Source organism: Phocoena sinus, chromosome 16, assembly GCF_008692025.1.
Source record: "Phocoena sinus isolate mPhoSin1 chromosome 16, mPhoSin1.pri, whole genome shotgun sequence".
NCBI classification, from domain to species: Eukaryota; Metazoa; Chordata; class Mammalia; order Artiodactyla; family Phocoenidae; genus Phocoena; species Phocoena sinus.
In genome coordinates, this window is record NC_045778.1 from 2359744 (window position 1) to 2383475 (window position 23732).

General features: G+C 52.0%; 2 protein-coding genes across 3 annotated transcripts in view; one reads left to right on the top strand and one right to left on the bottom strand.

The window, feature by feature from the left end:
* Positions 1 to 2526: 2526 nt before the first annotated feature.
* Positions 2527 to 3754, bottom strand: LOC116741898 (actin-related protein 2/3 complex subunit 1A-like). The gene has a single exon (XM_032609065.1). It carries the CDS (start codon positions 3676 to 3678, stop codon positions 2527 to 2529), a length of 1152 nt encoding a protein of 383 aa, XP_032464956.1. The 5' UTR covers positions 3679 to 3754.
* A 3870-nt stretch (positions 3755 to 7624) lies between these two features.
* GALNT2 (polypeptide N-acetylgalactosaminyltransferase 2) overlaps positions 7625 to 23732 on the top strand; it is a 174482-nt gene continuing 158374 nt past the window's right edge. Inside the window, exon 1 of one of the 2 annotated variants that reach the window (XM_032607354.1) lies at positions 7625 to 7889. In XM_032607354.1, coding sequence (XP_032463245.1) covers positions 7764 to 7889 — 126 coding nt within the window. In that variant the 5' untranslated portion in view covers positions 7625 to 7763. The remainder of the gene's footprint in view (positions 7890 to 23732) is intronic. The other variant, XM_032607356.1, reaches the window with a different exon arrangement.

The window sequence follows — 23732 nt, forward strand, 5'->3', positions numbered from 1 at the left end:
GTCAAGTTTTCAAATTTTTGCCAGTTTGTTGGGGGGGATAACCTGTACCTCTGTAGTTTTAATTTGCATCTCTTTTTTTTTTTTTTTTCTTTTGCTGTACGTGGGCCTCTCACTGTTGTGGCCTCTCCCCTTGCGGAGCACAGGCTCCGGACGCGCAGGCTCAGCAGCCATGGCTCACGGGACCAGCCGCTTTGCGGCATGTGGGATCTTCCCAGATCAGGGCACGAACCCGTGTCCCCTGCATCGTCAGGCGGACTCTCAACCACTGCGCCACCAGGGAAGCCCTGCATCTCTTTTATGAGTAAAGTTTAACCTCTTTTCATATATTTGTGAACTCATAAGATCTTTACTGTGAATTGCCTGTTTATGTGTTTTGCCCATCTCAATGTTTAACTTCTTTATATATTAGTGATATTACCTTACCCCTTTATCTATGATAGGTGTGGAAACAATTTCTTCCAATTTGTCATGTCGTTTTATTGTGGTAAAATATACATAACATAAAATTTGAATCATTTTTTAAAAATTAATTAATTTATTTTTGACTGCGTTGTGTCCTTGTTGCTATGTGCGGGCTTTCTCTAGTTGCAGCGAGCGGGGACTACTCTTCGTTGCGGTGCTCAGGCTTCTCATTGTGGTGGCTTATCTTATTGCGGAGCATGGGCTCTAGGCACTTGGGCTTCAGTAATTGTGGCACGTGGGCTCAGTAGTTGTGGCTCGTGAGCTCTAGAGCGCAGGTTCAGTAGTTGTGGTGCACAGGCTTAGTTGCTCTGTGGTGTGTGGGATCTTCCTGGACCAGGGCTCGAACCTGTGCCCCCTGCATTGGCAGGCAGATTCTTAACCGCTGTGCCACCAGGGAAGTCCCTGAATCGTTGTTAAGTGTACATTTCAGGGACTTTAAGCATACTCACATAGTTCTGCACCAGAGTCTATCTCCAGAACTTTGTCATCTCCCCAAACTGGAACTCTGTACCAACTAAACAATCACTCCCCCTTCCTCCCTCCCCGCCCCTGGCAACCACCCTTCTACTTTCTGTCTCTGTGAATTTGACTCCTCTAGGAACTTCATGTAAGTGGGCTCATAGTTTTTGTCCTTTTATACCTGGCTTATTTCACTTAGTATCATGTTATAACTTACGTCAGAATTTCCTTTCCTTTCTTTCTTTTTTTAGACATTAAAAATTATTTAATTATAAAACTTTGGAAAACAGAATCCAAACTTGAATTTAACTGAAAACATAGTTCCAGTCACAAATTATTCATGAAGAATTGATCATAAAACACGTAAAGACAGAAAGTAGGTCTCTCATTATGTAGGGCTAGGGGCAGGAAGAGGGAGTCACTATAAATGGGTACAAGGTTTCTTTTTTGGAAGGTTAGAAATGCTTAAAAACAGATTTTGGTGATGTTTGCACAATCCTGATAATGTACTAAAAATCACTGAACGTTACACTTAAAATGAATCGACTATATCTCAGTGAAGCTGTTAATAAAAAATCAGAGCATTTTAAACAAAGGCAACTTGTCTTCTAAAGGGGTGTGTGGCCATTGAGCTCTTCTAATGGCATGCATTACTATTTTTTTTTTAACATCTTTATTGGAGTATAATTGCTTTACAATGTTGTGTTAGTTTCTGCTGTATAACAAAGTGAATCAGCTATATGTATACATATATCCTCATATCCCCTCCCTCTTAAGTCTCCCTCTCACCCTCCCTATCCCACCCCTCTAGGTGGTCACAAAACACCAAGCTGATCTCCCTGTGCTATGCGGCTGCTTCCCACTAGCTATCTATCTTACATTTGGTAGTGTATATACGTCCATGTCATTCTCTCACTTCGTCCCAGCTTGCCCTTCCCCCTCCCCTTGTCCTCAGGTCCATTCTCTACGTCTGCGTCTGTATTCCTGTCCTGCCCCTAGGTGCATCAGAACCATGTTTTTTTTTTTAATTTCCTTTCTTTTTAAAGCTGAATAATATTCCATTGTATGTCACATTTCACTGATCCATTCATTTGTTGATGGACACCGGGCTGCTTGCATGTTTTGGCTCTTGTGAATAACGGTGCCATTGAACATGGGAGCACATGTTCAAGTCCTTGCTCTCACTTCTTTTAGGTATGTACCCAGAAGTGGCATTGCTGAATCATATGGTAATTCTAGGTTTAAGTTTTTAAGGGACAGCCAAAGTGTTTTCCACAGCAGCTGTACCATTTCGTCTTCCCACCAGCAACACACAAGGGTTCCAATTGCTCCACATCCTTTTCCTCTTTTTTTTTTCACATTCAGTATTTTCATTTAAGTTTTTAGCAGACAAGTTACATATTTCCCCTACCCCTTCCTTTAAGCTAGTGTGACAATTTTCCATAATATACTACTTAAAGAGAAGCTTTGGTCAAGAATGGAATGGAATAGCAAAACAAAAAAAACAAAAAATAAAACCCAAATCACTGCTGCTTTTAAAAAACCGACACTTTCACCAATTATTCTCAAACAAAACACAGAACAAGGTTTGCGCCATATGTGTCTTCAGTGTTTCCTGGCGGCTGGCTCTCCTCCCCGTGATGCGAATGGCGGAGCTGCCCGGCGCAGCCTGTCCGTCCTCATGCTGGATCTGGGAGGCTCGCCCTGGATAGAAGACTCTAAGGTCTTGAAATCCCAAAAGGTCATGGCTCCATCGATGCCAGTAGTGCAAAATTTGCGACAATCTTGCCTGTCTACCTCATAAATAGACATTTGAGTGATACCGTCCTGGTGCAGCATCTCCAGGGCCGGGTTGCGGTCCTCGGTCGTGGCCCGCTTGTCCATGTTGCAGAAGCACTCCGTGGCTGACACGTTGCGCTGGATGCTCTGTTTCGGGATGTCTAGCTTGGAGACAAAGGTCAAGCAGCCGCGGTCAGCGCAGCTAAAGAGCATGGGGCAGCAGTCATGGCCAGCAGCCAGGACGCTATCCTCCGAGATGAAGGACACACTCAGGAGGGGCGGGAACTCTGTCTTCAGAGTTGAGATCTGCATGCTTTCTGAGGCATCGGCAATGGACACGGTGCCCTCGTGGCTGACCCAGGCCAGGCAGCTCCCGCTGGCGGAGAAGCTGACCTTGCGCACCCAGCCGCCAGGGCCACTGCCACCAAACTCTGACATCAGCTGACCAAAAGGCATCTTGCTGCCCCTAGGCGTACTGGCTGGCTTCTCATCCACTTCTTGAATGTAGGCAGAAAACACTCTGCCTTTGAAATCACAGGATCCTGCTGCCAGCAAGACATTGTTGGGATGCCAGTCCAAGCTGAGGACCGTGGAGCGAATGGGTTTTTTAACGTGCTTGCTTACCCACCGGTCATTTTCGGACTGGAAGTAACAAACAGAAATGAGTCGTGCTCCGCTGCCCACAGCAAATTCGTTCTCTAGCGGGGACCCCTTGACAAAAGCGGCTGCACGGTTAATTCTCAGAATCACCAGGGTCAGCTTCCAGACACCATCCTCCTGACCCCAGACGTAGGCATTGCGGTCAACCCCGCAAGTGATGACACAGTCACTCTTGGGAGCCCATTCGATACCTGTGATGTGTCTGTTGTGCTCTTTGAGTTCATGAGTTTTCACCCACTGCCTCCCGTTCTTCTCATAGATGTGCATTTCGTGGTTATTGGGGCTAAGGGCAATGGGTACGATCCCTGTTCCAGGCATGACAGGTGATTGGCTCTAGCAAAAATTGATGCAGGGACATTATTCTTCGTGTTTTCAAAGGACAGAAAGCTGGGGGTCGGGGCCATCCGGATGGGCTTGGAGTGTGAAATTCCCGGATTCTGGTCAATCAACGTGAACAGGCTCCAGAGGGCGTGGGCAGAGGACCGAGGCCCACATCCTTTTCAATATTTGTTATATTCTGGTTTTTTGTTTTCGTTTTTGCTTTTTAAAAAAGAATAGCCATGGGGCTTCCCTGGTGGCGCAGTGGTTGAGAGTCTGCCTGCCGATGCAGGGGACACGGGTTCGTGCCCCGGTCCAGGAAGATCCCACATGCCGCAGAGCGGTTGGGCCCGTGAGCCATGGCCGCTGGGCCTGCGCGTCTGTGCTCCGCAACGGGAGAGGCCACAACAGTGAGAGGCCCGCATACTGCAAAAAAAAAAAAAAAAAAAAAAAAAAAAAAAGAATAGCCATACTACTGGAGATATCTCATTGTGGCGTTTGTTTTGTTTTGTTTTTTGCATTACCGATGTTGGAGGTAGGTTCCAGTTTGCCCTCATGGATTTTAGTGGCTGTCATGAGGTCTATTTATTCTTGCAGTTTCTTTGTCCTTATGCTTCCCCTCTCGCTTCTAGCCTTTCTTCTGACTTCAGATTTACAAACTACAGGCTTCAGACCCACTGCCACGCACAATGGAGTTGAAGCTTTGGCCATAGATCGTCCTTCTTCACCTCGGATGCTCTTTAGCCTGTCCTACTTTGTTTGATACCAGGATCACAGCTTCTGTTCTTTTAGAGTTGGCTTTTCCTTTATGACCAAATTTGGAAATCTTTTAACAGGCAAATTAAGTGCATTTGTAAATTCATATACTGGTATGCTTTGGTCTCCACTCTGTCCTGTTATTTTCTGTTATAATTACTGCATGTATTACGGTATACTTATTGTGTTTCTTTCACCACTTGGTGTGTATTCTTTGCTATTTAAAATTTTTTTTCTTTTAGGGTTTTGGAACAGGGTTTCCAATATTTATGTTTTGCTTTAGTGGTTAAGTTTCTATATTTTTACATTAATTCTTTTCTTTTTTCTTAACCCTTTAACATCTGGCCTGTCCATTTTATATGGTGTCATTTGATTAGTAACTACTACCTATTTAACAGTCAGTTGCATTATGTTTCTCCTTTTTGCTCTCCCTTCTCCTTCAGTTTTTTTCAGTTGCACCTGTTCTATTTGATTAGAAAGTATGTGTATCTACCAGTCTTCCCATCCATCATTTGGTGGTTTCCTCAGTTAGCTCTTGTTTGGGGGAAGCTCATTCCCCAGGAAAGGCATAAGATGCTCTCTAAATTTCTGTACTCAGTCCTCATCTGTTTGTCTATAGCTTTGACCCTTAAAGGCTGGACACAAAAATCCTTGGCTGGTACTTTCTTTCCTTAGTGTCTTGTAAATACTGCTCCACTGTTGCGTTGCTCTGTATGTTGCCAGCCTCAATATTTTTATTTCTACAAGTAATTTGCTCTTTTTGCCTTTAAAATCTAATAGTTTTACTAAAACATGTTTTGGAGTTGATTATTTCACTCAGTTTTCCAAGGTACATGGAAGGTACTTTCAATATATAATTTAAATTTTCTCTTATTTCTGGCTTATTTTCTGGGATTATAGTTTCCCCCCTAGTTTTATTGAGATATGATTGACATCTAGCACTGTGCACAGCATAATGACTTGACTAACATATATTGTGAAATGAATATCACAATGTTTAGTTAATATTCATCATCTCATTTCGATACAAATAAAGGAAAGAAAGAAAAAAGATTCTTTTCCCAGTAATGAGAACTCTTAGGGCGCACTCTGTTAACCTTCAAAAGTACCATACAGCAGTGGTAACCATCGTCATCGTGCTGTATGTTACATCTGGGATGGCGGTGTTAATAGTAATTTGGCTTCACTGTTTGGTGTTTCTACTTTAGAGACTCCAGTGACATGTATTTTGGTTCTTCTTTCCTGGCTTTCATTTCAACCACTTATCTCTGAAAGCTTTTTACTCCTTTCTTTATTTTATTTTCAACTTCTTGAATATTTTCTTGCCATTCTTCAGTGTCCTTTTACATATCTGTATTTGATATATTCTCCCTTGGGCGTCTTGTAATTCTTTTTTGTTTCTGGGATAGTTTTGTCTCTATTTTCAATTTCTATCCTGAATCTTATCAACTCCTGCTGTATTTTTTCCTAATTTTTGCCTAATATATTCTTAGGTTTTGAATTTCTGATTCTATCTGTGTGTGTGTGTATGTGTGTGGGGGGTGTATCCAAATATATGATACTTTGTTCAGCTTGAGAGTTTGACATAAGGTCTTACAATTTTCCTCTGCTTTGTCGTTTTATGGGGGGATTTTCATCAGGGGAAATGTTATGATTCATCTTCTCATCATAAGAAATGTATTTTTTTTCTTTTTGCAGATTTATATGCAGATATTTTGATGTTTCAGTGCTACTAGACATTTTGACACAGGGTTCATAGTTCAAGAATGTCCTCTTCTCACTGTATACTGAAGTGCAGTTTTTAATAGATAACCACACTGAGGGAGGGATTGGTTGTCTTTTATTTCTGCGGATCTATAATTCTCACTTTTCCTTCACCACAAGACCTCCGAAGGGCATTGCCCTTTCTCTATTTATCTGACTTTTCCCAGAAGCAAGGCTTCTTCAAGGCTGCCACCTCCTGTCCCATTCTCTTTCAAACCTCTTCTCTTTTCCACTCAAGTATCCGACCTGTGTTCAGTATTTAGTCCTTGGTGTTGGACTTTCTCTTCATAGAAGGATCTAAGCCTGGGTTTCACTTAAGTCCTTGGCAACAGTGGAGGGAGCTCTGTTGGAATTTGAGGTATTTTCTTTCTTCTACTTAAGAAGTAATTTGAAGTTCAGTTCGTGGCATTTGCTCTCCTAGTAGAGCGGAAGGCTTGTTTGTTTGTGCTTGTGTTTTATTGGGGATGTGAGTAGAGATTCAGATGCAGGCAGCTGCTTTTGTCCTCTGGACTGGTCAGCTTCCGGAATCCCTTTTAAAATATCAAGCGGTAAGTAACATTTCTTTCTTCCCTAGGAACACTGGAAACTTTGCTGTTACAAGGGCATCGTCAAGGTTACACAGATTCTGTTACAAGACAGGTCTGTCTTCTTGCATCTTTAAAGCTGTTTCGTGTGCTGCCTCTTCTTTCTTCTTTTAATATAGCAACCAGTCACAAAGAAAACAATTAAAAAGTATATATTGCCTTCCTTCTTCCTCATTTCGTGTTTACTTAAAAACAAAAAAGAAAACCCTGCTATTCAGCACTCCGTACATCCCTGGAAACATGCTCCCCTGAAAAATCACCTCTCGGTTTCTACCTCCAGGCCGCCACCTCTGCCTAAATAAATAAATAAAATGGACACCTGGGGATCCATCCCCACCAGGGATGTTTTGCTGCAAGATTAGTAAGAAAACTGCAGCGAGCGGCAGCCCAGTCGCGTCCCGGAGGGGGATTTGCACCAAAAAACTCAGGTCGGTGGGCCAATAAGAGCGAGCCTGCCAGGGGGCTGGGGTGGTCCCAAAGACCGAGGACCACGGAAGTGGCGCTCCCGGCCGGGCAGCGCGCGGCAGCAGCGACCGGCGGTCCCTGGTGCGGGCGCCCGTGTGTGTGTGCGCACATGTGCGCGCGCCCCGCGGGCGCCCGGCGGCCACCTGTCACTCACGGGGTTGGCGGGGCGGCGGCCGGCGGAGGCCCTCCCCGCGGGGCCGGCGCGCCGCCGCGGTGGAGACGCGGTAATCCCCTCCTCCGCCCGCGCCGGGCCCCCGCAGCCGCCGCCGATTGGTCGCCCTTTGCTCCCTGACCCCCTCGCTGCCTCCGCGGCCGCCGCTTCCTGCTCGGGCGCGGCTCGGCGCTCCCGGCCGGGGCGGAGCTCGGGCGCCGGGCGCGCACCGCCCTCGCCGCCAGCCGCGCCGGAGGAGGAGCCGCCGCGCCCTTCCCCTTCCTCCGCTCCTCCCCGGCCCGCTCCCGCCGCGGCCCCAGGCAGACTCTCGAGCAGCGGCCGCGGCCGGCGGCCGAGTCGGGAGGATGCGGCGGCGCTCGCGGATGCTCCTCTGCTTCGCCTTCCTGTGGGTGCTGGGCATCGCCTACTACATGTACTCGGGGGGCGGCTCCGCGCTGGCCGCGGGCGCGGGCGGCGGCGCCGGCAGGAAGGTGAGTGGGGCGCCCGCCCGCGGCCCGGCCCCGGAACCCCCGGCGCCCACGCGCCCCGGCCGCGCCGCGGGGCACCGAGGGGGGGGTTCCTCGTCCCTCCTGCCCTTCTCCGCCCGGACCTCCGCTCCGGCCACCCGCCCCGGGTCTCTCGGCCGTGTCCCCGAGGCTGGGGGCGCCCCCGGCCCCTCTGCGCTCGCCTGGTTCGGGAGAGGGCGACCCGGCGCAGCCCCCGGGACGGGGGCCGCCGACGCCTCTTGTCGCCCCCCGCCCCAGCTCTCCGCTCCACGTAATTTGAGTTGAGTTTCGTCCGGCTGCCGGGAGCCCGGTCCCCTGCGGTGGGACGTTTGTGGGTGGGGATGTTGGGAAGCACAAAAGCGGGTGGGGGGGAGGGCGAGAGGCGGCCGCCTTTGCGACGTGTCACGTACCTGGGGAGACAGGAGTACAAGTTTCTTTTCAGCCCTTTGATACCAGCCGCCGCAATGCCCCCTCCCCCTTGTCGCCGCCCCGCGGGAAGGGGTGGGCAGTTCTCGGTATCGGCCCGGTACCCCTGGGGACGGGGGCGCCGCCAGCCCCGCGCTCGACGGAACGGACCTCCCCGGTGATGCAGGCGGAGGGCCCCCGCGCCCCTGCGCCCCGGACGAGGCCGGCCACCCACCCACACCCCGAGACCGTCCTCTCCCGGCCCCCGCGCCCGACTCGGCCGGCCTTCCCGCGCGGACCCCGGCGCCCGCCTGTCCCAGCCCCACGCCCCCGTTCCGTGGGGTGGTCCCTCTGCTGTGTGTGTCCCGGCGGGCAACAGGGGCCGAGGGGGTGGGCCGTGGGCCCCGCGTGAGCCGCTCTGGACGGCCGGGCGCCCTCGGGAGGACATGGATCGCCCAGGGCGCCGCTGGGAGAGCGGGGCTCTGGGCTGTGCACTTGCCGCCAGCGGTGTTTGTGGGGTTTGGTGGCAACCAGGCTTTGAAAGCGGCCTCCACACGGTGTAACCCCTCTGCTGTGACATTTGGTGTCACCGCAAACCCAGGAAATTCTGAGTTAGTGGAGGTGGACCGTGGGTTGGGCAGGAACCAGGGAATGGTGTCCTGTAACAAGCAAGCCAGAGTAACTGGATGAAAAGACTTTAGCCCTAAAGTCAGACCATAAACGTCAACGCTGAGGTTCAGCTGCTTCCGAGGTTTCCTTCCTTCCTTCCTCCTTTCATTCATGCTTAGCTGAAGGTGTTAGATTCATGGTAAATTTCGTAGGCTTGCTTTATCGAGAGGGGCAGAAATGAAAAGTCTTTCCATGTGCAGAATTGGCCTAGCTTATTTCTGAGCTGACATGTGCTGTTAGCCCTGTTTTTTTACCTGTTTTAATCCAGGGAACTGTTGTTCACATGCATGAAGTCTCCGTTCATCCTTGAATGGTAAAGAGCAGTGCGCCCAGCGGAAGCAGTGCAGCCCTTTGAAAACCGTGGCCGTGTTAAACTGGAATTATTTCAAAAGCTTTGCTTCCCAGTAAACTGTGCCTTCGCAGGTCCACGTAGCCTGGTGTGCTGGTGAGACCTGGCAGAGCTTCCTGCCTTTCATGTGAAAGAAAACCGAATACATAAGCCATGCTTAGCGTTGCCTTTCCTTGGTCTGCCTCTTTCATTAGCACATGTGATTGGAAACAGCAACAGGGTGGCATTAGCATCTGGAGAGGTTGGCTTCTCCCTGGTGGGCTTCAGCTGGTGGATGGTTCTTGAGGGGTCTTCCCTTTGATCCTTAGTTAAAAAAAAAAAAAAAAAATCCGAGAACTCCTTGTGGCCTGGTGGCAGTAGGAAGGTACAGAGACCTCGTAGAAAAAAGTGTGCGAAATGAACAATTATCCATGGATTGGTGATTTGTCAGTTGGGGAAGAGGTGTGTACATGCAATAGCTTTTGAAACTGGAGGAGACTCCTTAACTTAGTGTTGACCCTGGTATTAAAGTAACCGCCCTGAGGCCGTCTCCGGAGGGGGGTCGGTAGAATCTGCTGTCCTGAATTTCCTAATCTAGAGTATAAAGCCGCATAGTCTTTCTTCCTCCTGAGTTGTTTCCATGGATTCAGAGACCAGAAAGTCTCTTCAAATTTAGTTCATCCTCGTGATAAAAGGAAATATATAGATTTTCTAGCTTGTAAAGTATGGACATAAAAAAGATACGGTAGCATGCGTGTAAGGGCAGAATTTGAATACTAGCTGTCGTTTTTTAGGTGTAAGTGGACTTACATTTCTTCTCTCGTTTCATACCGTTCAAGTCAAGGGTCTAATTCCATATTTAGCCAGTTTCTCTTCGCCCTGATTTTTTTCACAGGGTACCAGGCTTCAGTATTAGGCTTTGGGGGATTGTTTGTCTGATGGGAGCCTGACTAGAGTTTCTGCTGCTTCAGCACCTGGCCGGGGATTGTCACTGTTAAATTACCCTGCCTGTTAAATTACTCCCCTCAGGATGGTTATTTATTCTCCGTCTGGCGAAACTTAGAGCGCCCACTCACCTCACACTGCAGAGTTCATAAACGCAACAGGGGCGGGAGCTGCCCTACCCAGGACTCAGCGCTGAAGTTCGGGGTGTGCGGTCAATCATTTGATGGCATAATATGGTTTGAAATTATATTTTATTTACATTGGCAGAGAGCCTTCCCTCCCCCATATTTCACTCTTTCCCCCTAAATCGATGATTTGCACTTCAAGGATGCCTTTCCTTTGAGCATCCTTAAATGCTTTAAAATTTTAATCATGTTAAGTCTCCCCTGGGCCTTGGTATGTTGGCAGTGGATGGAGCTGCAGAGAGAGGAAGAGATTTCTGTCGAAATAAACCTGCCTCTGGGTGAAGTGTGGCTCTTTAGGTTGGAGAGGGAAGGGTTTTCCAGTATGTGAAGCACGGTCTCTCCTGAGAGAGAGTGTGTGACGCCCAGGACCCCTTGTCTGTGCTCCCACCGCACGCCCTTGGGAGGCAGGGAGAGCATTCCCGAGGGGCACGGCCAGGGCCCGGTTACTCCCCCGCCCTTCCTCGATGAGTGGATGCTGGAGGCCTTTGGGTGAGACCTGGAGGAGGCCTTCTGGGAGAGCGGGCTGGGCCTCTTCTTGGGGCAGTGGAGGGCCTCGCTTGGCTGGAGCGGGTACGCGTGGAGGATACAGTTGGAGGAGTTTGGGAATAAATCATAGAGGGCCTCGGATGCCAAGCTGGCTTGTTGGTTCTTCTACTGACCACAGGGAACCACTGGTGTTTTTTGAGCTGGGCGGTGGACACTTAAGGGGAATGGTGTGGATACATTTATCGACATTAAGACTAGCTTTCTGCTCCTTCCTGCTTAGTGACCTTTACTAATTTGCCGAACCTCTCTGACCCTCAGTTTCCTCATCTTTATAGTGGGGATAGTTCTTGTAGCCAAAGACCAACTGCCACTAGGAGGTGTTGGCAAATAGTAGGCGCAGAATAGATGCTGTTTGGAGGGCTTGGGGGGAAAGGAAGAAAGCCTAAGTATCTACTTGAAAATGGAGTGAACTGTGACGCTTAACTGTCTTCTTCTTGATCCCTGGAATTCTTTTTAAATCCCTCATCCATTCCTCCCAGGTCGATTTGGTTGGTTCGTTTGGGCTGGCAGCGTGACCCCGACTCACATCAAGGACTGCCTTTTTGGGAAGTGACCCGGACGTCTTGCCGGCTCTCTTGTCCCCAGCCATGGTGTCAGAGAGGGGTTCCCGTCAGTGGACAGCCAGCGGGAAAGTGGGTGCAGGACACACCGTCGTTTGGTGGCCTTGTGAACCATGGGCGTGTTGCTGGTCATGTCCCTGAGTGGGGCTCCCGCGGTCGGGAGGCCGGCCTGCCGCCCACTCCCTCCAGGCTCTGGGCACCCAGTCGCCCTCTGCCCGCAGCTTTGCCCCTCCTGGTGGGAGAGGAGGTGGCTCTCATCACCCACGCGCTTTCGTGGGCATCAGCAGATCTGTGAATGGGTCTGCTGGGGGTGGCGGTTGGGAAGGGGGACCCAGGCCGCACCCGGCCAGCTAGAGTCAGTTAAAAAAAATTACAGTTGAAAGGAGAGTTTGAAGTTGAGGTCGGGAGTGCAGTATTGGGGGAAAACCACCGCAGAGCCAGAGAAGCTGACAAACGGCCGTCTATGAGAAACTTTTCTCTAAAGAAAATAAAAGTTTCGCTCTTCTGGAGTGATGCCATGCTGTCTCCGGGGCTCACACATGGTGGAAGCCGGCTGTGACTGACGGCGCACAAGTGATGGGCTCTTCCCCCAGCCCTCTGGTGAGAGTGAGGAACAGCCTGCCGCCTCCTGCCCCCAGCACCGAGGGGGCCAGCTTGCCTGGGCTGCGGCAGACCTCGGGGTGGAGTCCGGGGCACCCAGGGGGCCGGTAGTGGTGTCGGGAGGCTTCAGGCCCCCTGTGACTCTCCCCACCCTAACTCCTGGCGAGGGGTGGGTCCCCTGTTTGGATCAGAGGAAGAGGTATTTGAGAGAAGGCCAGAAAAACAATGGGACGGTGAGCGGGGAGACACATACATACATATGTAGTTTCATGTGTATAATTTCTCGTTCCTGCCATTCATGTTTCTGAGATCTTTGGGGAGAGAGAAGTCACTTTGGGAAGGTGTGAGTTTCAAAGCGGGCAATGCCCCCGCTGCCTGACTTCCAGCAGATCCAGCGGCTGTTGGCTTAGTGGAAGGAGGGGCGTGGTGAGGCTGCCTGGGGCAGAGACCCGGCACGCACAGGAGCTGACTGCCCAGGTTCTGGCCGGGATCCCGGAAGAGGCAAGGTGTTCCTGGGAGAAATCTGTGAAGTCTCCTCGCTGGCGTAGCAGAAATCATGGGGTGAGAAAACAGCCAAACCTGGCCGAGCCCACGCCCCCTTTCGGTTCTTCCACTTTTCTCCTCATGGACCCTCTCCTGGAAGCTCTGCTTGTGTGGGTGATGCTGAGATACAAGCCGGGCGGATGTCCAGGTGGAAACACACCCACAGGCACGCTGTACACATGCCACGGTGAGATCCTTCCGTACGGATGTTAAATAAACGCCACTCTCTGGGGACCCCCAGCCCCCGGCTGCCCTGTTCATCTTCCCTTGGGACCCCCGCTCCATGGTCTCCGTCCCCACTGCAGGGCCTCCTGGACCTGGCCTCCATGCCCGTGCCACAGTGGTGCTTGGACACGCTGAGCGTGGCTCCTGTAGAGATGCTGCTTGAATCAAAGCAGGTGTTGGCCTGATCTCACTGGAGTGACCTGAAAGGTGGCCTCCCGCTCGAGGCCACCTTTGCCTCTGTGTTGCCGCCGGGGACCCTCGTTCCCGTGCTGTGGTCTTGGGCCCTTGCCTCCGCAGTGCCCTATGGTGCGGTTTCTTCGGGAGGACCTCCTGGCGCTTCCACAGGCAGACCTCCCAGGTGGGATCTGGCACAGGCCGGGCCTGGCGAGGAGCTCTTCTCCGTGGAGCGTTACGCTGAATGCACTGGTGCAAGCCTCCCGTGGACACTCCTGCCCTCGCAGTAGAACTTGACCTTGCTTTCTAACTGCTGTGAGGACGCTCTGACCTTTGGCCACGTGCTTGAGCTTAAGGGTGAACCCCCAGTGTGGAGGTTCCCGTTTATCTGTCCAGTCGGGAGAGCCTCCCCCATAGGCTCGAGGAGCCAACGAGTCCTCCCCTGGGGGGCACCGGGCCCCCCCCCCCCCCCCCCGCCCCGCCGCCCCGTGTCCCTTGCCCGAGGCGGGCGGGTCTGGGCCCCTGCTCGCATCTATCTGCCTCCTGCGGGGCAGGCTGAGGCACTTGGCATTTCTGCATTTAGTCATGACCGGTATCTTAGGCCCGGGAAGCATGTGTCATTGTGCACGGATTGAATTTCTCAGCATGCTGGGACGAAGATGGCAGTGATTCATCGTGGCTGGATTTGAAAAAACCAAACATGGTCACATTGAATCTCACTCCTGGCCTTCCATTTACATAGCTTTCCTCGGCTTTGGGAGTCCTGTGGCCCTTGCTATGGCTCTTACGGGGGCTGCCTGGTCACCGTGGCTCAGCCTGCCCTTGGGCTGCCCGCCCCGGCCCCCCAGGCCCCTCCTGCTGGCCACCTGGTCCTGCCTGCTGACTCTTTGGGAGGAGGAATGGCCTGGACGGCTGGGGATAGAGTCGCTGAGTTCCCAGAGCCCAAGTCATGACCAGCATTTTGGCAGGGACGAGGGTGCTTGGGGGGGCAGCGGTCACTCTGGCTCAGGGCCTCTCAACCTCCACATGGTTGACACTTTGAGCCGGGTAATGTTTGTTTTGGGGGCCGAACCCCGTGCGCTGTGGCCATTTAGTAGCTTCCACTGGATGCTAGGGGTACCACCCGCCTCAGTGGCAGCCACCGACATCATCTACAGGCATTGCCGGGTATCCCCAGCGGGCAGGGTCGCCCTCACTTAAGAAGCACTGCCGTAGTCAGTGTTAAGTGTGATTTCTTTTTGTTTTCTGCTGTCTTCCTGGAGCCGGACTGCCTCTCTGTGTGGTCTGGGGTGGACCCCTTGGAAAGGGTTTCCACTTAATAAACACACTATTAGCCTCCACTATGTGCCAGGCGTGGTCCTAATACTTTACAGATACTAATTCATCGACTCCACATCACGGTCCTTTTATTCCTCCCACTTTACTGATGAAGGCTGAAGCACAGAAAGGTTCAGTCACTTTCCCAAGGTTGCAGAGCTAGTGGGTGGTACCCCCAGGGTGGTCTGGGCGGCCAGCGGGGGGCATGGGGCTCGCTCTGGCTTCCCAGGCTTCCCGTGCGCCGGCAGTGCCCCTGTCCTGCTGATGGTGGCGGGACATTCCTGGAAGGCGTTCTGGAGCAGATGCGCCCACAGTCATCCTCTCATGGGAGGGTCCTTTCTCCGTTTTAACCCTGTGCTCTGTGGAAGGTCTCACGTGTTCTTGTCCTCAGGTCTCTGCCTGTCCTGAAGTCTGCAGCTGCCCCCTGGCAGGAGCAGACGTGCAAACAGGCTGGGGTCCCTTTCACGTGTTCTTTCAATGAGTATTACCGAGTACCTACTATGTGCCAGGCACTGCTTGGTGTTTGGGGTGCAGCAGTGAATAGAACGGAGACACAATCTCGGCCCCTGGGGAGCTTTCCCCCTGGGCGCAGCTGGACTAAACACCATAGGTAGTAAGTGACGTAGTATGAGAAGGGGCTGAGTGGGGGCGGCGGGAGGGGTCAGGAGCAGGGGAGGGGAAGGTTATAGTGAGTGCAGGGTCCATGGGCGCCGTGGGGAGGGGTGGCTTGAGCAGGTTGCAGCCGAGACCCAGAGCAGGTGAGTCCCTGGCTCACTCTGCCCGGGTGCAGCCCCCGGCTTCAGGGCGTCCAGCCTGTTGGGTGCTCTCTGTGTTCCTTGGTTTCCTTTGCTAAATAAATGAGCCACTTTTCTTTCCGGGAGTCTATCGCCTCTGGTCTCCCAGTGGTGGAGTTTCCTCCATCCCGTGGCAACGTGGGGTCTTACATTCTTGCCCCGCACGGAGTCCTGGGCGAGGAGCGTTCTCATCCTGGTTAATAACGCGGAATGCATACCCCCAGGCCACCCGCTCCCACCTGGGGCCCGGGACTGCTTTAGGTGCCGCAGGTTAGTTTGCTGCTTCACTTTGTGGAATGTGCTTGTGGAACGGTCTCGTGGTGTGATTTCTGAGCTGATCCCTGCAGGGCCGGGCTGGACTGGGCGAGCATCCGTACCCTGTTCACCATCAGGCACGCCGTTTAGTCACATGGCTCGTTTGCAGGGTGCTTTCCACACACAACACCATTTAATGAGAAGTCCCGCTGGTCCCCACTAGGATGGCGTCTCGGCGAGTTGCTGTGGTGATGGGACTTGTGGGTTTCTCATCTGCAGGAAACCGGAGGTCAGGGGCCTGCCCGGTCCCTGGGCTCTGGAGAGGTTGTTCTTGGCAATGGGGTCGTGGTGAAGCACTGCGATTTGTGATGTTTGTGGGAAATAGAACGGACGTGTTGACTTCGTTGCCCACAGCCCTTGAGGGAGTGGGACGGCGGGAAATCGCAGGTCCTCCTGTTTCCCAAGGGCGAGCATCCAGCTGCTTTTCATAGTGGCCACCGGCGTTTGTGAGGGGCCATCAGATGCCTTGTTGGGGTGTGGTGTGTGCCGTGCGTCCAGCGTGTTTCTGGATCAGAAGCGAGAACGTGGATGTGGCTGCAGAGAAGAGGTCCTTTTAAGGGCCTCAGACTCGGGAGCCCTTCGAGGTTTCTTCGTCACCGCTTCAGGGGCCGGCCCAGAAAGGGAGCACATCTCTTCCTGAAGGGGTCCTGCTCCAGAAGGGGGACACCCTTCACACGAGTCACCCTGCGGGAGCGTAGAAGCTGATGCACAGTAAAGGCCTGCGTTTCAGCGACGCCCGTAAATTAACACTGACTCTCGTGTGGGGGGCTGTGTGTGACTGTCCTGGATGCGGAACCGGCTGGCCCGGCGTGGCAGCCTTCAAGTCAGCGCCCTGGTCCTTCCTGCCTCAAGGGCTTCCCCATTGACCGAGACCCTTGCTCTGTGACCTTCGAGGCTTGTCCCCTTCCTCCTTTCCCCCCGCCCCCCCCCCCCCCCCCAGTTCCTCTGTGCAGTAAGTGATGCACCTGTTTTTCTTCCTGTCTCACTTTGGATGATCACTGACGTCCCCCTGTGTCTGGAATATACCCTTTTTCGTCAAATCTAAGATGCCATTATTTGTAAAACCATCATTTTATGTATCACTAGGAAAGAAAAAAACACTGTTGAACTGTGACGCAGTGGTTTCTTATCAATGTTTTTACTTTCTACTTCTTTAAAGAGCTCTTTTAGACTTAATTAGACATCGATTTTTCCATTTATCCCTCTTGTGCACAGATAAAAAGGAAAATATACGTGAAATACATCGGGTAGCGTGGTCCTTAAAATTTTCGAGTGTCTGCTTTTTGCCTCAGAGATATTAGTGCCTGTTTTCCTGAGACAAAGTCTTCTTCCCCTGTGCCACCAAGCTCTTTGGTGGAGGCAGCATTTCCTACGAGCCCTGGGTTCTGGGCTCTCACCATGGCTTGGCATTTTATAGGGTTGGCCACCTTTTGACTCTTCTGGGAATTTTGCCTAGCTCCCCAATTCACCGTCCACTTCTGTCCCACTTGATTTGCTGTCTGGGATTACTAGTGCTTGAGCGTTGCTTCTGGGATTTTCTTCCAAGGCACCAACATGCATTCCACAGACTCTGCTGCTGGCGTGTTTTGTGTTTGAGGTAGTGCTGGTCATGACGGTGCGTCACGGCCCAGACCTGGCCGCGGCATCAGAAGGTGTCACGAGCTGCACCCCAATTGCATGTCAAACTGTGAAAAAAAAGCGCATCTTAGAATTCGTGAGTTAGAGTCTTTCTTTTTCTCAAGTGTCAGTTACTTCCCTCTCTGAGATCCCAGCTCCAGGCCCCCTGGCCTTGATAAAGGGAGATGGTAGCCTCATCAAAATGTGTACATTCGCATCTGTTCACTCCCAATCCATGTAAGCAGAAGGACTTCCTGGTTTTTATTGTTGAGAGATCAGCAGCTGGTGAGTCTGAACCCGTGTCGAAAGGTTTTTAAGCATTTTCTGGCTACAAGTTACCCTCGAGTGCTGGGATCTGCAGAAGTGAACACGGTGCTCCGTCACCCTTTAAGGAGCTCACAATCACTGACCAAACCAACTAGAGAAAGATCTAAAAAAATAATAATTAGGGGTAAGTTGACTAGGGACTGGATAATAGATGAAATTTAAGGCATTGTTATTAACTTTATTAAGTGGCAGTGATGGCCTTATGCTTATGTTTTTGAAAATCCTTATCTTTTGTATGGCTTGGCCAAAAAGTTTCTTCAGGTTCTTCCGTAAGATGGTACGGGAAAACCCAAATGAACTTTTTGGCCAACCCAGTAGATACAAACTGAAGTATTTATGGGTGACGCCGAGCCTGTGGGAGAATTATGAGGGAACAGGATTGGCCGAGTGTGTTGTTGAATGACTGATGGGCATCTGGAGTTCATCATGCTATTTTATTTTTGTCTACTTAGAAAATTTTATTTAAAAAGCTAAAAAAGTTTATAGATGTATGCAGCTTAAATTAGCAAGGCAGCAGAAAACTAGTATTTTTTTAAAAAGCAAATTTAAGGCTTTGTAATATGGTCAGTGAAAGGTTTCTACTCCCAATTTCAGTGTGTGTGTGTATGTGTGTGTGTGTGTGTGTGTGTGTGTGTGTGTGTGTGTGTGTGGTGGGGGCTGGAGGCTTCCCCTGCACAACCAGTCAGTGCTCAGACACCAGCTGAGTGTCCTGCAGTTCAAGCCAGTTCTGACACTATCCACCCGGAGATACATCAGGTCCCACAGGTTAAGGGCTCAGTCCTGCAAGACTGCCCCCCCCCCCCGCCCCTTCAGATGCCCTTCGCAAGCGCCGGTGGTCACCTCTACTTCTGACCAACAGGCTATCAATCAGAGGTTCCCATCAACCCCTCCTTGGGTTCGATTAGTTTGCTAGCGTGTCTCAGAGAACTCAGGAAACCAGTTTATTTATTAGATTTCTGAATTGTTACAAAGGATATTCAAGGATACAGATTAACAGTCAGATGAAGGGACACACAGCAGCTTGAGGTACCTCGTGGTGCTTGGGGTCCAGCATGGTGGCACATGGACGTGTTCTGGTTCCCCAACCTGGAAGCTCTCTGAACCCGTCCTTTTGGGTGTTTACAGAGGCTTCACTCCATAGGCGTGATTAATCAAGTCATAGGCCATTGGTGATTGAGTCAACCTCCAGCCCCTCTCCTCCCCGGAAATCAGGGGGTGGGACTGAAAGTTGCACCCCTCTGTTTACGGTTGGTTCCCCTGGCAACCAGCCCTCATCCGCAGGTGCTTCCAAAAACCTCACTGACATAAGCCCAGTAGTGGTGGAAAGGGGCTTGTGAATAACAAGACACCCGTGTCACCTTTGTGGCTCCGAGGACAAGAGACCAAGTAGAACAAAAGATGCTTCTGTGGCTCTTACTGCTCAGGAAAGTCCAAGGGTTTTGGGAGCCGCGAGCCAGAGTCAGGGAGAAAGACCAGATACACATATGACAAATACATATTTGGTTACATCTGAATGACCAGATACGTATTTCTCATAAATCAAAATGTCACAGTCAGTAAAAACATACATCAGCCTCGATGCCTTCTGTAATTTAGGAATATCCAGTGATGATTCTTTTAAAAGGATACTTCAGAGGTGGCCTAAGATCCTGAATTGTCGGCTCTATCACCAGGAAAATATTACATTTGGTACTGTTTCTTCTCTTAAGAATTACCGAAGTTCTTTGGAAATTGCTACTTCTCGTGAACCTTTGGATGGTAGAGCAGCAATTTAGGTAGTTTGTCGGATTGCTTACTTTTGACCAGACCTCTCAGTGGCCCGGAGACCCTGTCGCACAGCAGCGTTTGGTGTTGGATGTTTTCTTACGTTGCCGACCGCTTCTCGTGTGACAGGCGTCCGGAGGGCGGAACACACACGCCTGTGCGTTCACACATCGCAGGCAGTTTGCCTGCTGTCATACGTGACCCGCTCGGGCTGTGGATGATTTGGGAAGCCACAGTGGGAGACCTGTAATAAATATATATTATTCCTTTCTGTTTCCCCAACAGGATATTAATGTGAAAGCCTCATAGTTTACATTGTATTTGTAAATGAGAGGTTTTTGACAGATATACGGTGCTGCGTGTTTTCTGTAAGGTATAAATTCCTGGTGCCGCAAATTTACACCAGCGCCGTCTCCGAGACACCTGATTGGAGCTGCCGCTCATTCACCTCTCCTCCCGGCCCTCTGCACTCACACTGCAGTGTCCTGTGGACCCCGAGGTTCTTAACGTGCTCCACCGGTCATGTGGTAGCAGGGCTGGGGCTGGAATGTGTTTTTTTAACATCTTTATTGGAGTATAATTGCTTTACAATGATGTGTTCGTTTCTGCTGTATAACAAAGTGAGTTAACCGGGCTGGAATGTTAACGTTCCCCAAACTGCCTCCGGCCCTGGAGAAAGTCCGGCTGCGGCCGTCCTGGTCTCAGAACTGCAGTCCTGAGTCACCATCAGCTTACGAATGGCAGGTTTCTCTCTTGCTGTTGCAGAGCTGTCAATTCAGCCTGGAAGGTGCTGATTACCTGGGCCGGTGATCACTCCTTAACCTTTATATTGCAAAGTGCTGATGTCAGGATCCAGCCCGAGCTGTTCTTGGGTGGTCTGAGCTGTGGGTCTGAGGCTGGGTGGCAGAAAAGGCCACCCAGATGGGCCCCCCAGCGGCAGATGAGGCCTCACGAGGAGCCCCCTGTGCAGAGGGCTCCCGAGGCCTGTCCTCCGTCTATGTTTGGTGAGTTGCAAGGCCCCAGGCCAGTCTGCATCAAGAGGTGACTCTTCTGTTTTCAAAAGAAATGGAATGTAGGTGAAGTATCCCATCCCTGGGGAGTGAATCCAACGTGGCTGTAAGTGTTTGTACTTGAGGTATAATTTTTAGCTGAAAGAGTTTTTCTCGGTCCCCAGTGGAGAGGCTGTGGTGGCATCTTGTCCCAGAGGGATTTCCTGATCCCTGATGACCTAACGCTCCTTCCCGCTGCACGAGGGGTGTTTGAAAGTCAAGCTTTCCTGCTCCTGGGAGAGTTTAGCTGAGGTTTCTGCCGAGAGAGGGAGGCTGCCTGCGCCATGAGTCCGATGCCCTAGGCGCCCCCGGGTGCTGAGGGGCAGCTCAGCGTCCCCACGCCGGGCGTTCGGAGACCGTCCGGCTGGCTTCTGGCTCCGGCGCAGGGGTCTGCCAGGAAAAGCCCAGGGCGATGCTGCCGGGTGGGTCGGGTGGGTGGCTGGCTCAGGCGATGGAGCCGAAGGGGCCCACAGGATGCGTCGCCCAGGGGCCACCGCCTGGGTTTGAATTTGCCTTCTCTAGTTGGCTCTGTAAACGCAGGCAAGTTACTCGAGCCGTCTGCGCCTCGGTTTCCTCATGTACCCATCTCCTCACTTTTTTCAACGGGGAATAAATCAGAGCAGGGCCTGATACCCATGGCATACGTGTGGATGTGAAGTCTCCTGGCGTCGGGGCAGGAGAGGCTGGTGCCCCGGCTGGCTGGGCCATCCTCTGGTTGGCATCACCAGCCCAGGGCATCTGGGCCCACTGAGCCAGCCCTCCGCGGCCGTGTTTAAGCCAAGAGCCTCCTTTCCCAGGAAGCACCTCCACCTCTGTGGACCTTGCCTGGGGCTTTTGCCCTGGACCGAGGGTGAGGCCAGGGGGCCTGCAGCCCTTGCCCCTCTAAGTGAGGAAACCGAGCCCCAGAGAGGGTGGCTGAATGCCAAGTGGACCCCAGGTCTCTGTAGGGAGAGACAGGAAGCTGTAGGCCAGAACCCTCTCGATGCCCCCCGCCCGCCCCCAGGACATTGTTTCCCAGTTTTACCCCTTAGTCTCTTGTCTTTGAAAATTGTTCCGGGACGTGGTTTTTCACTACGTGGCTGTGTAATTAATTTTTAAAAACTAATTGGTGATTGGTTGTTTTCTATATCTTGAGCTGTTATTATCTGAATACGGCATGTTATTTGGAAACTTTCCCACAAGGTTTTAATCAGTAAATATTCTTTTAGTTTCATGTGTTCAGTTTCTGACTTGCTTTTGAAACCGTAGGTGAGTGACAAGTGGAAGACAAACTAATAATCGTGGCAACACCGCAAAGCACCCCTGTGAGGGCCTTGGACTAGTTCTGTCAGTTAGATCACTGTTCATGGGATTTCTCTGATGGCCCTGATTAAGACAACTTAGAACTAGATTGCAGGTTAATAGATACACTGTGTGATGATTTCAAGGAGAGAAATCCACATGAAAACCTGGTGTTTGGTTATGATAATCCAAGGAGCCCGGCTGTGACATCAGACCCGGATGCAAATGCCGCTGTTACTGCCTGTGACCCTTCGTGTCTTTGTCTGTGAGAAGGGGGTTGATGGAAATGAGTGAGTTGGTGGGGACGATGCCGGTGCAGTTTGATGAGGGCTCCTTTTATTTTCACTGGCGTGTGTACTCACCCTTCTTTCTCACAGATGCTTCTGGGGCGACGCTGGGCCCCTCTGGCGGAGCAGGGGCCTGGCTGGGGGCAGACACCCAGGTGGAGGGTAGCTTCGCGGTGTGCATCGGTGACTAGAATGTAAATCAGGGCAGAACGTTGAGGAAGGAAGCTCTCCCGCCCTCTGTGCTCGCCCTCCCGCTCTCGGGCCTGCCGTGGACCCGGGAAGCTCCCTGTTTTTGTTCAGGTTGAAGCTGTGGTGCTGAGCGGGGCCAGAAATGTCACGTTTGGGGCACATTTAAGAGAGGTAGACTGTACTTGGCCAGAGTGCAGTGTACGTTCCCAGGGACACCGAGAGCAAAGCAGACCTGATGCGTTAATGGGCGTGATGGAGCAAGCTGGTAGGATGGTAGTTTCGTGGGTGTCTGGCTTCAAGTCCTGCCTTTGCAGTTCGCAGATGTTCTGGCGGGCAGTCTCCTCCCAGGGCCTCAGAGCCGCCCCCCCATGGGATCCCTGTGCTCCGTGCCCCTCCCCCTTAGTGCTGAGTGGGGGGACAGTCTGGCTCTGGTACCTTCCGTATTTTCTTGGTTACTTATTTATTCCGGGAAGGGAGTGTTGGAGCTGTGAGGAGAGTACTAGTTTCAGAGGTCTGCACACGTAGAAACAGTGGACAAAGCCTAGAAACCTAGCCGTTGCGCCAGCTGACAGTCAGGGGCCTATATGCACAGACCATGCACTTTTTTTTTTTTTTTAATTTTTGGCTGCGTTGGGTCTTTGTTGCTGTGTGCGGGCTTTCTCTAGTTGCGGAGAGCGGGGGCTACTGTTCCTTGCGGTGCGCAGGCTTCTCATTGCGGTGGCTTCTCTTGTTGCAGAGCACAGGCTCTAAGTGTGCGGACTTCAGTAGTTGTGGCACGCGGGCTCAGTAGTTGTGGCGCACGGGCTTAGTTGCTCCGCGGCATGTGGGATCTTCCAGGACCAGGGCTCGAACCCGTGTCCCCTGCATTGGCAGGCGGATCCTTAACCACTGTGCCACCAGGGACGTCCCCAGACCATGCACTTTTAAGTGCTAATTAGGGACCCGGGATGTTGGAGCTGTGGGTGGGCCTGAGCTCTCTCCACCAGCCCTCAGATGTTGGGCCAGGTGTGCGTGGGTGGGGGGTCTGCATCTCCGGGATCCTGCTGGTCCAGCAGAGAGCAGGGCTCGCAGCCCCCCGTCGTCTTGGGTCCCTCACCAGGCGCCGCTGTTGACCCCCAGGACTCCGCAGGCTGCTGGGCATCTGCATCCACTAGACTGTGAGCGCCTTGCGGGCCGGCACCTGCTCAGCCCCTCCCCTTTCAGCTCTGCTTCCCCACGGAGATGCAGCAGCGGCCGCAGTGATGCGGCTGCCCCAGGGCGGTCAGGGGAGTGAGGCAGATGAGGGCCTGGGAACGTGCGTTCTGGGAGGGGTGAGGGTTGGCGGCCACCAAGGCAGCATTGGGCAGCTCTCCGTGGAGCTCCAAGGGAGCTCACAGACTCACCACAAAGGACCGAGGAGGGCACCTTTGGGGGAGAGCTCATGACTAGAAGGATCCAGCCATGAGGATGTGGTGGAAGACTGTCCAGGCATGGAGAACGTCATGTGCAAACGTCCTGGGGCCAGAATGAACTTGGTGTGCTTGGACAGTCTAAAGCAAAAAGGTCAGCGAATAGAAGTGTGGTGGGCAGGGGCCACACAGGGTCAGAGGGTGCTCAGGGCATGGTATGCATTTAGGAATTTATTTGTGCATGTCGCCGTGTTCTCTGGGTGTGGCCGGCACCCGGCACGTCATTGGTGCTCTGGTTGGTGTTCCGTAATATCGGTAAG